We start from the raw sequence: 14320 nt of genomic DNA, 5'->3' as shown, positions 1-14320 counted from the left end.
AGAGCCATGAATCAAAAGTATTTGGAGTTGCAAACAAAGCAAAAGTGCTAGGGCTAGAAGAGCTAGAAGTACCATATTCTCAAAGAATGCAATGGCAATCCTCTAAAGATAAAGTAACATGTGATCCGTTAGGAGACCTCAATAGTAGCAGTAGTGATGGACAAGCACGCAGGTGGACCTCTATATCGAGATCGGTTTTCTGTTCTCATAGGTTTCCTAGGTTGTCATCGATATCAAGGGGATGCAAGATGACCAATTCAATAACAATACACACAATAGTTTGCATGATGAGGAAGAGGCCAAGGCGGCAAGCATCGTGTCTATAGGAGTGGACAAGATCTTGATGTAGAAGTGAAGCTTGTACAAGATCAAACTCATCATTAAGTGCCATTAGAAATTGCATAGCATGCATGCAATCATGATATTCAGCGAACTTACGAGCATCAGCTTGTCATTGTGGCTCAAATAAAGCCAATTGATCCTAGATAACATGTATAAAGGACAATGAATTGTGAATTGACTGACCTGTCTCTTGATGCATGTGATGCAAATTTCCTGGCAGAAGAACAGCACAAGTGCCATAACTTGGCACGCCGGGACACTTAAGTGCCATAACTTCCAAACGGTACACTTAAGTGCCACTTTTTTCGAGTGGGACACTTAAGTGCCACCTCCGGCGACCCTTGCCGGAAATCCTACGTGGCAATATTTTTTATTATTTTTTGCCTACGTGGCTCGCCGGAGCTCCAAATCAGCATAAAAATTAACAAAAAAATTTAAAAAAAGAAAATTTTAAAAATTTTAATTTTAAAAATTTTTAAAAATTTAAAAAAAATAAGAAAATTTAAAAAATTTAAAATTTAAGAATTTAAAAAAAAAAAAAGTGGGGGAGGTCGAACGGGCGGCCGAGGGCCGAGCCCCGCCGCCGCCGCCTCCCCGCCGTCGCCGCCTCCCCGCCGTCGCCGGCCCTTGCCGGCGACGGAGGGGGAGGGTCGGTCGGGGTCGCCGGCCCCGGCCGACCGACGGCGAGGGCTGCGAGCCCTCGCCAAATCGCGGCGAGGGCCGCGACCCTCGCCCGATCTGGGCGAGGGCTCGCGGGCCCTCGCCGCCGGTCGACCGGCCCCGGCCGGGCCCGCGACCCCGGCCGACCCTCCCCCTCCGTCGCCGGCCCTTCCCCGGCGGCGGGGAGGCGGCGAGGGCCCGCGACCCCTCGCCGGATGCAGGCAGGGTCGCGGCCTCGCCCAGATCCGGCGAGGGCTCGCGGGCCTCGCCACCTCCCCGCCGCCGCCGGGAAGGGCCGGCGACGGAGTGGGAGGGTCGGCGAGGGCCCGCGAGCCCTCGCCCAGATCTAGGGCGAGGGTCACGGCCCTCGCCGCGCTTCGGCGAGGGCTCGCGGCCCTCGCCGTCGGTCGGCCGGGGCCGGCGACCCCGGCCGACCCTCCCCCTCCGTCACCAGCCCTTCCGGCGACGGCGGGGAGGCGGCGGCAACGAGGGCTCGGCCCTCAGCCGCCCGTTCGACCTCCCCACCCTTTTTTTTATTTTTAATTTTCTTAATTTTTTAAAAATTTTAAATTTTTCTTAATTTTTAAATTTTTGAATACTTTATAATTTAATTAATTTTTATATTATTATTTACACGTAGGCACGAAACGGCGTCGTTTTTGCGTTTTCTACGCCACGTCGGCGTGCAAAACAACGCCGTTTTGGACTAAACTCGCCGGAAAATTGCCACGTCAGCCATTTGGCCGGAGTTTTTCGCCGGAGTGGCACTTAAGTGTCCCATTTTACTCCGATGATGGCACTTAAGTGTACCATTTAAAGTTATGGCACTTAAGTGTCCCGGCGTGCCAAGTTATGGCACTCGGGTGTCCTCACCTCCAAATTTCCTAATAGCTTATCTTGATAAACAATATTTGAGGTGGAATAACAGCCGACAAACAAATCTCATGCTTCCTTTGCCGCACTGTGGTGACCAAATTAACACTTCACAGATGGAATTGAAATATTTCGAAACCATGTTAAAATATGTTGGTTTGTGTTGTCCACTCCTCCAAACACTCAAAAGTTTTTCTTCAGTTTCTTCAATAGTCCATAGACACACAAATTTCATCAGTGACGTAATGCCAAAGTTTACATCCTCTAAAATAACATGACATTTCTCAAGTTCATAAAATATAAATCAGAAGATTGAATTGAAGAATTATCTATGTAGTTTAATATGTAATAATAAGAAGTACATGAACCTATTTATAAGATTAAGAGGATTACTATTTATAGTAACAAATACTACAAAATCAATTACAATTAATCACAAAGATTATCAAAATATTATAAAAATCTAGACTATTACAAATAATCTAAATATATCTAATGTCGTTCACCAGCTTAAATGCGTATGTCCTGTGAGAAAATATTCAATGATTTGTTACCACCGTGTCAGCTGCTAATATGGTGTATAGCCATGACTCAAATGTGTATGCCCTCCGAGAAAACATTCAGGGATCTTTTACCACCATGTCATCTGTTGATATGGTGTATAGCCATGGTCCAGATACTTGCTAACTCTCCAGATCTGGCCATCCATGTCTATCGACGTCGCTCATCCCGAGGACGCTGCTATTTTGTCCAGATTTGGTCGTCAGCGGCACTTATGACCTTGCTTCACCATAGCTGGTGACATTGCTGGCTTTCCAGATTTGGCCTTGCATGGCCATCGGTGTCACTCGTCCCAGAGACGCTGCTGGGGAGTTGCAAAAGTTATTTATTTTCTTAATTCACTGTCGAATCTGCAATTTCCACCACTTTTTCCCGTAGAATCTGCAACTTTTAACGCTCTATCTCAGGTCAACCTCTAACTATGGGCATGGCTGTCATGGCTAGGATTGACAGTGGATATGTTGCTTGCGGCCATGGAGGAGCGAAGACGGAAGCAAAACTCAAGATGCAAATCCAGATCTGGACGAGCACGACTCAAATATAGATCTAGATGAGCGACGGCGGAGAGGAGGGTAGGCCTGACGGCTGGATTTTCTGAATGAGCCGCGGTCGCCAGATCTGTCGCTGGTGGCCATGGAGGAGCAGAAATGGAGGGACCACTCAAGATGCAGATCTAGACAAGCACAACTCCAAATCCAAATCTGGATGAGCGACGACAGAGGGGTGGCTCAAGCCGATTGCGAGCAACGCTGGAAGGGGTGGCTTGGCTTGCACGCAAAGGACGCGGCGCCGGCAACTCCACTAACGGCGGCGGAGAGGGGCCATTGCATCGAAGCACAAAAATTCCCGTGGCTGAACTGTGCTGTTTTTATTTTTATTCCATTCCACATCAGCACGCACTTGTCAACTTTAGTAGTTGTGAGTTGAGTTGAGAATGCCTGAGTGGGCATCTGCTGCTGACGTGGTACTAACAAATCGCTGAATATTTTCTACCTTCATACCCTGCCAAGAAAGGAGTGAAAAACAAAAATTGCCCTGTCGTTATCACTTCGTCTTCAGCGTCCCATACCCAAAATAATCTACACCATATAAAATACATAGTATGTAACTATTAACTTTTTCAATTCATCGATGTTACGAGGTGATGGGATTTTGGTATTAAAAAGGATGAGGAGCCCGGCTCGTCAAAGGCATTTGGACAAGCGCTTGCCACCTTTAATTGACGTGCTTCACACGCCGGAAAAAATCAAAGCAGCTTTCAATGCCTATCGAAACTAAAAAAACCATTTATTCATTAAGTCAACGCTCACGGATTCAATCTCCTACTTTGATAAACAATGTGTCTTCCGTCAGACGTGACGATGATAAGTATTGCACCATTGCATACGTATCAATTACTCAGCCAAACCCAGCCAAGTATTGTCAGAACTGTGTAAATTCAGTCCAATGAGATTCAGGGCGATTTCCATTTTTACGGAAAAGAAGGTCAAGACATACCCATGTTAGAGCTTATCGACCTCGAACCGTATCAGATTCAGGTTTCTCTCGCTCACTTCATGTCAAGTTTCATTAAATATCAAATGGGTGCTTAGTTTCCATCGAAAGACAACGAATTAGGTGAGGAAAGGAACTTACTGCTGGTACTCGACATTGACGGCTGCGGCAGACGACTTTGCAATCGTGCCGAACGCAGTCGTTGAGAGGACGATGGTCGCGCCTTTACTTGAGGGAGGTGAGGATGAGGATTGTGCACGGTCGACAATTCGGACTTGGATAGTCTGGCTGGGAATGCAAGTTCCAGAGACAGAGGCGCTGATGCACCGCACTAGGTACTGCCTCCCGCACGACGCTCCATTGTCCCATATCCCTTCTCCTGCCGCCGCAAAGAGGTTGCTCGATGGGAACTGCGATGGGTCATTGCCGAAACACGCGGTCGCTAAAACAAAATAATCAAACTTATGAGCGAGCGAGAGAGAGAGAGAGAGAGAGAGGAAGAGGAAGGGGCAGCGGGGGGGAGGGAGAGAGATTTTACTTACGCGTGTATGGAGGACTATAGTGAGCAGCAGTGCCGACGTCGGCACGAGAGAGACGAGGCTGCATAGCCAACAGAAGAAAGGCGAGTAGAGAAAGAAATAGAAGTGACGTTCTAATGCCGGAGGGCTTCATTGCTCAGAAAAAATCTGCGAGGCCAAATGGGACACCTGAATGCAATGAGACATGAAGAGCTCCGTCGTTGATTTTTGTCATCCTTTTGTAGACTTTTAACCAATCCGACATGTGAATGCGTGCATCAAAGTCAATGGTACACATCCGGACGACACTCCATAAGATAAAAGTCGTTTTAGATCGACATGCAACATGGAGAACCAACTTACACCCACGAGAGACGGAGAATCTGGTTCTTGGGGAGTTCCGAACTCGTCCGAACGAGGAAAGTCAGCTGCCCAAGCTTCAAGTGATCAAACCTGAAATTGCAACACAAATATATAAATGAATATACATAGCCTTATTTAGAAAAGAAGCTTCGAATTTGTTCTTTTTGTTCTGCTTCCAATCTCTGAAAGTTTCCACGCTGATGGTGCTGGCTCAAAAGAGAAATCTGCTTCTGAACCATTCTTTCGCTGTCGTACTCGTTAGGTCGCCAACTGGCGAAGATTCAACGTGCTATTCATTATTCCTGCTCTAGAAATAGAACATTTTATGAAACAAAATGAGTTCTGCCGACCAAAAAAGAAAATGTAAAGTAATCTGTGCATGGGAGGCAATTGGGGACAGTGGAATGGGAAGCAACAAATCGTTTCTAGGTTAGAACTTTGAAGATATTTGACAAATAAAGTTGGTGCATATCGTGCAGACCAAACAATGTGATTAGTCAATTACATCCTATAAGCCGTGCAAGTGAGACATTGTCGAATATTCTGAAGTGTTCAACCATTCAAGAGGTCAACTGCCCGCAAGTATATGGAAATAGCCCCATCTGCATAGACAATAATATCAACTGGTGAAAGACTATTTAAAAAAAAAAAAAAATCAGACGATTGAAAGTTTCGTAACAAAGGCATTAACATATATATGATGAAGTGCCGTCTCCGATAAGCCAAACACTATACTTCGCGCCGATGAATTGACCGAGCTAGCTACCCTCATCTTCTAGATATAGGGGAGACGTATTACATATAAATACTTTTATACTCTTGGGAGAGAGAGAGATAGAGGAGCTCGCACCTAAATCGAGTCGAACCGTAGCTGACTCGACGCAGAAGGTAGGTGTCATGATAAAGCGGGGATGGCGATATGACGACCCAAGTGACGGTAAGGTCTTGTGACGGCCCGTGATGCTGGCAGCGCGGGTTGAAGGGGTGGGGTGTTGTCATGCCCCAAACCTCGAGCGCACGCACATCTCTCGGTGATCAATAAAATTGCGACGTCTTAGGACGCGTCACCGACCCATTCATTTTATTGCACATGTAGAAGCGAATAAACAAATCCCCAGACAACAAAAATATGGGATAGAAAAGCAGGATAAAATTTTCACAAAACACTTTTTATAAACACACTAGGTTTATATGGAAAAGTCTACAAAAAGATTGGCTTTCAAAAAGAAGCTGTCCCACGACCTACTAGTCGGACACATTTGCCGATCCTTCGGACTCCACCTCTGCAAGCTCCAAAGGATTTGGGTCCTCCACAACCCCATCAGGAGGGTCAGCTGCACCCTCGCCCAAAGCGACATTGACCACAACGGTGAGGATATCAAAACCCTGAAGGGGACCAACCCTATATCCATTGAGCCCATGGCGAAACCACGCCCTAAATCGATGAGATACCCTCTGAGGTAGGCCCTCATCGACCCAAACAGTGGTCACTACAAACTCATAGACCCACTAACTCCCGGGGACTGGGACGTCTATGCTCCACTCAGAAACCCCTCAAGGTTGACCAAAACATACCGGAGAGGTTGCTATCTAAGGACCTGAAAAGGTTAAGCCCACGACGGAGTGAGACAATGTCTCAACAAGTCTACTCCCTAAACCCCGATTAAGAAGGAAATATGCCTAAGGGCGGCCTATCAACACAATCAATGAGACTCACCTCATCTCAGTTTCTTCATGCACGTCAGTACAATTCATATCACATATGCATATAATAAATGCACACATCAATTAGAACGTCTCACTCAATCTCAATCCATCACAGGGGTCCTGATTATAAGGTCAAATTATCATGACACGTCACATTCTGTGCCACACAATTTTTTCCCATAATCCAGCGTGTCTATCTCAATCAATCACGCGTTCCAATTGACTACTACCCGCACGGGTAGTTTTACCTGACGCACATCGATCATCTGGCATAGCCAGGCTTCACCTCATCCCTTAAGAGCGACAATGTCCACCCGACACACATCGAGGACGGCATTCCCGAAGGAGCTTCGTTCCGGCCTCTACCGCGATCTGGCATCCATTGCTAAGACATCCCATATAAGGGCATCGTCTACCCGGCGCACATCGAGAAAGGATTCTCTTAACCATCACACGATCATTAAATTCTGACCAATGACATCGTGCGTTGCACTCAAATATCTCAATTAAGATAATGCACTTGGCCTATTTTTTTCGTATTAAAAACACCCGATGAAAATAATCGTATGTGGGTACACGGTTAGATCAAACTTTAAAAATTGATATCTTTCCTTTTAAAATCTCACTATTTAATATAGAATTTAAAATCATTTTCGGTGTCAAAGCCCGACACCCAGTATTTTTTAATTAAATACCAAAATTTCACAATTTTGAAATAAATGCTCAAAAGTCACAATCACCACTCAATTGCACAATTTAATAATCAATTGCATAAACTAAGCACACCACCGCAATCGCACAAAATTCCGGTCACCGGCTATCCTAGGATAATTTTCGGAAAATATTAAATAATTAAATAAATGCAATTTAATCTAATAAATGCAAACCTAGGCCGAAAACGCTAATTTAACCACCTAAACAAGCCTAGAACATTAATGCACCTATCCACATAAATAGTACAATCTATTTAGCCCTTAATCAATCTATTCTAACCACCTAACAATCATAATTAAGCAATTAAATCACTAATCAAAACTAACTAACCACCTAAGCCATACTGAGTCTAATCTAATTACCTACTCAACGTCATTAACTCCCTAAGCAGAGTTTAGCAAGTAAACTCACTGGTTTTGCGGGCCAATGAGTTCACGGCGACGGCAACACGGAGGCGAGCGACAAATAAGCATGTGGTGACACTAAGCGAGGTCCGAATGGGCTCGGAAAAGCCCACGAATCTCACAGCTAGGCTATGAGGTTCAGCTTCTGCTCTTGGGCTGAGGAGCTGGACCGAGCAGTGGCTTGACGCGAAAACGAGCTAGGCGGGACGGCAGCGGCTGCAGCTGGACCAGGCGGTGGCTCCGACGGCTGGACGGTGATGGTGTGGCTCAAGCAGAGCTAGACGGAGGGCTTGCGACAACCTAGGCACGGCGGGGGAGCGCGAATGGATGCCTGGATGCGCGGGTAGGGATCGAGCAACTCCGGTGGGCTCGGGCGGAGATCGGCTTGCTCGGACGAGCAGCAAGGGAGTCAACGGGCTGCTGCTGGCTTCCCTCTAGTTTTCTTAAGCTCCAAAAACAACAACAATGGTAGAATAGAAGTTGAGGAAGAGAAAGGAGTGAGCTGCAGCTAGAGAGGGGGCCACAAAATATCTTAACACTTGAGTTCATGCCCCACTAGCCCACAGCTACCATCCTCAGCCACTTTGCTGCACCAAGACTTCTCCAACAAGCCTCCCAAGTGGTCCAAATGTTGCTGCCCCCGGTGGCTTACGAATTTTGATCACTCCCCTCTAATTTCAATTCAATTCCAACTCAATTGAACTCAACTTAGTGCCCAAAAATTCAGCCAAGGTGTCCACAATAAATCTTTGCAATTCTCTCGCCAAAGAATCCAACTTGGATGCCAAACATTCACCCAAAAATAGCCTTTTTAAATTCTCGGTCCAAAAACGCCTAAATTTGATTTTTCACCAAAAACTCGGGTTTGCAGAAAAATCTTCAGAGGACAAGTCGATATTCCCTAAAATAAATTATAACATGACAGAACTTTCAATTTCTGAAATCAGGTTCAATTTCAAGGTTAGTTTCAACCGAGCGCGATTTCTGGTGACCTAACCTACTAGGTAGCTTTTAGGAATTTTTAGTACATTTGACCCGTGGTCAATTATTTTCGAGCCACATTGTGCATCTTCGACTCATTGGTGACTCTCGATTGTCGTGAAAATCTCGAGATTTCAAATATGGGCACAGGGTACATAAATGACAGAAAAATCAATTTAGTGTCGTTCAACAAGAATTTTGCAATTAGGTGGAATCACCCACTCTTTAATCACATACCTCTATCGAAACGACCTATCTCCAGTTTCTAATCAATTTTGACAGTGTCGTATTGACCCTTGCAGATTAGCATGATCGAGCAATCGATTTCTAGTCGAATTCTCAAGTCTATTGCGTTTAAATTCCTTAACGGCTTCACCAGATAGATTAATTATCTCATAAGTGATCAGCTCAGAGAAAAAGACTATAGGTGCATCGATGAAAAACCCAACTCATTCAATCGAAAACAAAATCAGAAAATCAGGATGTCACAGGTTTAGCCTCCGCAAGGTTGAAGAAGAGAGGGAAGGGAGGAGAGAAGGGTTTTTCTGCAATTGGTTCTAGATGGACAAGTTGCGAAGATTCGTTAACCAATTGAGTAGAGACGGTACACGAGGACTATACATAGGTAAAGTAACCTCTTACTCGATTGATCGATGTTCATAACTTATCAATTAGAGGAGTTTCTCCAATTAAGGATGCGTGAAAATAACCTCTTAAAGAAAAGGAAAAGGAGAACCTACATGGGGGCAGCAATAGAATGTTGTAGCAAGGAAATACCTGATAATGGCTCCGAGGGAGGAGGTTATTAGATGTTATATTGGGCAAACAAGGAAAATGCGATTTATAAAGTGTTGGGATAAATACATAACAAATGCTATAACTTTCATACGTCGCTTGCTTGAGTGTCGTAACTCCTTTTCCAACCACTTAAGTATGGTAGCTTCTGAAAAATGTTCATTTTAGTGCTACAATTCTCACTTGATCACTCAAGTGCCAAAAATCTATAAAACATTCACTCAAGTGTCACAAGTCCGACATGACATAGCACTTTTGGAGAACATTGTCAAAAAATTATGACACTCAAGTAATCAGAATAAAAAGAAGTTATGACACTTTTGAGTCTTTTTTTCCGTAAAGTGTTATAATGTTCCTCAACAACAAAGAGGGAAGCACTGAAATCCCATTAATTGCTCTTCCAACACAAATTGTTATGGCACTCAAGTAAGTTATGTACCTATGTTATGACACTCAAGTGATCGGAATAAAAAAAAATTATGGCACCTATAGAGTCCTTTTTCCCATAAAGCATTATAGGGTTCCTCAATAACAGAGAGGGAAACACTAAAATCCCATTAGTTGCTCTTCCAGCACAAAATAGTTATGGCACTTAAGTAAGTAACATACATATGTTATGACACTTAAGTAATTGGAATTAAAAAAATTATGATACTTGTGGAGTCCTTTTTTCTATAAAGTGTTATATTTTTCGAAGGAAACACTAAAATCCCATTAATTGCTCTTCCAACACAAGTAGATATGGCACTCAAGTGATCAAAATAAAAATAATATAAAATAAAATAAAGTTATGGCACTTGTGGAGTCCCCTTTTTTCCATAAAGTTTTTCTCAATAATAGAGAATAGTCATGGTACTCAAGTGATCAAAATAAATAAAAAATAAATAATTACAACGCTTGTGGAGTCTTTTCTTTTTCCATAAAGCATTATAGTGCTCCTCAATAATAAAGAGGGAAACACTAAAACAATAAAATCCAATTAATTGCTCTTAACATCACTCAAGTAAATGACATACATATGTTATGGCACTCAAGTGATTGGGATAAAGAAAAAAGTTATAACACTTATGGAATCCTTTTTTTTTAGAAAGAGATAACAGAGGGAACACTGAAATCCCATCTTATGCTCTTCCAACACAAGAATAAGGGAATTTGTGTTAGATATATCAAGTGTTATTTGCCATCAAAATTACGGAAATTTGAGATGCTATGTCAAACTTAACCACTTCCAATTTTCCACATTTCTGAAATTATTTTAGCATTAAATTGTAGTAGAGGAATTACTAATCGGATGGAAATCTCAAAATTTACTGACGAATGTGGTGATTTGATTAACAAGTTGGAAGGATGTTGATGATACCGATGGAATTGCTTTTTTTGTATGTTCAAAGGTTCGGTTATCATAATACATGTTTGAAACAATTTGTGTAATTATCGACGCTTGTGATTCTTTTCCGATTAATGGTATAGAGGAGGATGAAACAAAACTCTTGACGTTAGTTGTCAAGAGTAAAGGAATGAGGTCCCCTTTCCCATCAGCATCTCCATTCAACAGCTCAACCACCTAAACCATCGATCAATGCGAATAAGGTAGTTTATGAAAAATCTTAAATAATTGTGTCAATGGTTGATGTTTGTTGATCTACTAATAGAGGTGATTGTATTAAAGGATTCTTGTCCGAGAGCAAGGTTTGGATGTAGCCAACTTGCAGCGTTACTACACATCCACAGTGCCTAGTTTCGAAGCATATACTAAATTTTAGTACATATACTAAACCGGATTTTGGACCGGTAAATCTAATGGATACCTTCCAAATTCAGTTAAGTACATGTAACCAAATTACCTAATAATTTCTGCGATCTTAGAATCGAATTTGTTGACCCTATCGTTTGTCAACAAGAAATAAAGTTAAAAAAGTGACATCTCATATAGTATATATTATAACAATTCCGTGTGAGTAAATATCTGTAGGGATTTGTTTCGATAAATTAGAATACGTGCATAGTTAAATTTGAATCAAAATGATTTAGTGGAAGTAAAAACACCCATACACATATTTCCAAAGTATTGTTCATGCATTTTAATAAAAGCACATAGAAGAGATACAGGGGTTAATCACGTTACCATTCTACCATGCTCCAATATTTTGATTCCAACGTTTTTTGAAATCTGACCATGAACATCCAATGTCCTCGCAGCATTAGTTCTAACATTCTTCATATTCTAACTATCAATGTTTGATCTCTTGCTAACACTAACTTTGATGTTCTTGGAATTTTGACCATAAACGTCTGATGTACTCTAATAATACTAGTTCTGATGTTTTTCAGATCCAAACCATGAACGTCTAATCTCCTTGTAACACATTTTGACATTCTTCAAATCCAACCCCACAAATGTCGGGCATTTAGTTTAGACACACCACCACTCTCATGTCGAACAGAAGAGAGAAATTGAGAGATCTCACCACTACAATTGCTCTAGGAATTGCTCTCGTGCATGAATAACTTGGTTGATCACTATTGACACTCTTAATTGTCGATTGCAAATCATCCTATGATCAACTCTCCTAATCACCTTTTTTATAATCAATCTCGGATCACATTTAAATTGGCCCATTAACTCTAAAATCACTTCAAAGAATTAATTTGACCATAACGTCTCGAGAGACATAAGTTCTAAGACTGTTTCAAACATTGATTCGGGCATTAATTCTATAACGTTACAAAGCATTATTTCAAGCATTAATTTATAGCCGTTACAAGTTTTATTCTGGGTATTGACTTTGTAACTATTATAATAATTTAATTTGACCTGAAACCATTTTGGATCATTAAACTGCCAATTGATTCTAAAACTATTTTAAATTATTAATGTGACCGTTAAATTTAGAATTGTCTCGAGATCTTTAATTTAGCTATTAAGTCTGAAACCGTTTTAGATTATTAATTTAGTTATTGATTTTGAGCTCACTTCAATCATAAATGCAGTTATTAATTCTAAGAGTTACTTCAAATTCTTAATTTGATCATTGAATATGAATATGCTTGCACTGTAAAATCTAAAACTCACTTCATTCGGTCATAAAGTCTAAAACCCCTTTTAGATATTATATTTTTAGCTTGGCTCAATTTGATTGCTTCAAGTGCAAACACATTTGCAGTATTGTCTCTCTCATTCAAACTTCATTCTGATTTGTTATGGTATGTGACATATTGGATTTATCACTGAGCTCACAGTATAAATAGGACGATGAATGAATATTTCTTTGCCATTAAGTAATCCCTAATATATATAACTATTATATGTTTACTTTAAGGCATATATCTAACAATATCATCCTTGTATATACAAACGATGTGACATCCCGATTTTCCGATTCTATTTTCAATAAATTGAGACGGGCATTTCATTGGCACGCATATAGTTCTTTTCCTTGAGTCGGCCACTCATGTGAAAACTAGTCTATCGGGTGAAGCTATTAAGAATTTCTAATGCATCAGATTCGAGAATTTGACTAGGAATCGATCTTTCGACCGAGCTAATTTGCAAGGGTCATTACGGCACAATTAAAAATCGATTAGAGATCAGAGATAGGTCGACTCGATAGAGGCATGTGATCGAGTGTGGGTGATTCCACCAGATCGCACAATTCTTGTCGATCGGCACTGGACCGACTTTTCTGTCGATTGGGTACCCTGTATTCGTATTTGAAACCTTGAAATTACCTCGATAACCGAAAATCGCCAATGTTTCAAAGATGTACATTGTGGCTTAAGATGATCAACCACAGGTCAAATGCATGAAAATTTCTAAAGGCTACCCGGTAGGTTGGGCCGCGCTAATATTGTGCCAAAGTGAAACTAACCGTGGAATTGAGTTCGAATTCAGAAATTGGAAGTCTGGGTGTGTCACAAGTCATTTCAGGATCATTGACTCATCTTCGAAAGATTTTAAATGTAATCAGAATTTTTCAGAAATTAAATTAGAGAATGGTTATTTGGCTCGAGAAATTAGTAGGTCCGCTTTTGGTCGCGCTTTTGGGACTTAAGTTGGTTCTATGGACAAGTAAAGATGTGAATTGAAATGTGGTGACATTGGATTAATTTTATGGACTTCAATTGAACTCAATTGGAAGAGAATTGAATGGAATTGAAGAAATTAATGTACAAGATTTTATGCCCCGACGGAAAAATAAATTGCACCCATTGAATATTGTTGTGGGAGGATTGGAGATAGTGGAATGTGACATCATCAAGTGATGTCATGGTGGGGCTTGTGCGGCTAGGATCTTAACACATGGAGGGTGAGGATTTGTTCTTCAAAAGGTGGGATGTCAACTCCAACCCATCTCCATCATCTTCTTCATTTTGGATTTTCTTCTTGGATTTTGGAGGAGGGAGAAAGCTCCGAACGGAACCAGCAGCCGCACGCTCCTTCGCCGCTCGCTTGGTCGCTCGACGCCGCCGCCCATCGCCGGAGTTCGCCGCCTCGCCGTCGCGCCGGACCGTCGTTGGCCGACCCCCTCTCCTTTCCCCTTCCTCTCCCGTCGCCTCTCTCCTCCATGGTTGCTGTGCAAAGATCAGAAAATGGCAGCGAAGAAGAAGCTGGAGCAGCCATGGCCGTCCGCCTCCTTCGCCACTCGTCGCTCGTCGTTGTCGCCGCCGTTTGCGCGCGCAGCCGCGCGTCCGCTCACCGTCGTCCGCCTCACCTCTCCGCCACCGCCTTCACTTCCAAGCGGCTGTTCAGCCAGCTCGAGCCACGGTTTAGCCCACCTCCGGCCGCCGTGAGACCCCGCCTGGCCGCCGTGTGCCACCATCCGAGCTGCCGCCTCCTTCCTCCGCCGTTCCTCCGCCCGAATTGCTGCCGGACAGCCCTCCTCCGCCCATGAGCAGCAGCCGCAGAAA

The 14320-nt window shown here is 42.7% G+C and overlaps 1 protein-coding gene across 1 annotated transcript; it reads right to left on the bottom strand.

The window, feature by feature from the left end:
- Window positions 1-3307: 3307 nt before the first annotated feature.
- On the bottom strand, window positions 3308-4628 carry LOC108958664 (EG45-like domain containing protein). The gene is made up of 3 exons (XM_039308756.1): window positions 4473-4628; window positions 4072-4372; window positions 3308-3438 (listed from the first exon to the last, which is right to left on the bottom strand). The coding sequence occupies exons 1-3, from the start codon at window positions 4600-4602 to the stop codon at window positions 3432-3434; spliced, it is 438 nt and encodes a 145-aa protein (XP_039164690.1). The 5' UTR covers window positions 4603-4628; the 3' UTR covers window positions 3308-3431.
- Window positions 4629-14320: the final 9692 nt, after the last annotated feature.

This window comes from Eucalyptus grandis, chromosome 3 (assembly GCF_016545825.1).
Source record: "Eucalyptus grandis isolate ANBG69807.140 chromosome 3, ASM1654582v1, whole genome shotgun sequence".
NCBI lineage: Eukaryota > Viridiplantae > Streptophyta > Magnoliopsida > Myrtales > Myrtaceae > Eucalyptus > Eucalyptus grandis.
The sequence above is the reverse complement of the archived record's forward strand: the minus strand, read 5'-3'. Positions and strand labels throughout refer to the sequence as shown.

What these genes read in the sequence shown, in the direction of transcription:
- LOC108958664 (XM_039308756.1), bottom strand. Translation starts at nt 4,602, where the DNA reads ATGAAGCCCTCCGGCATTAGAACGTCACTTCTATTTCTTTCTCTACTC. An exon ending in CTATAGTCCTCCATACACGC is followed by an intron (nt 4,373 to 4,472) that starts GTAAGTAAAATC and finishes ATTTTGTTTTAG; the next exon opens with CGACCGCGTGTTTCGGCAAT.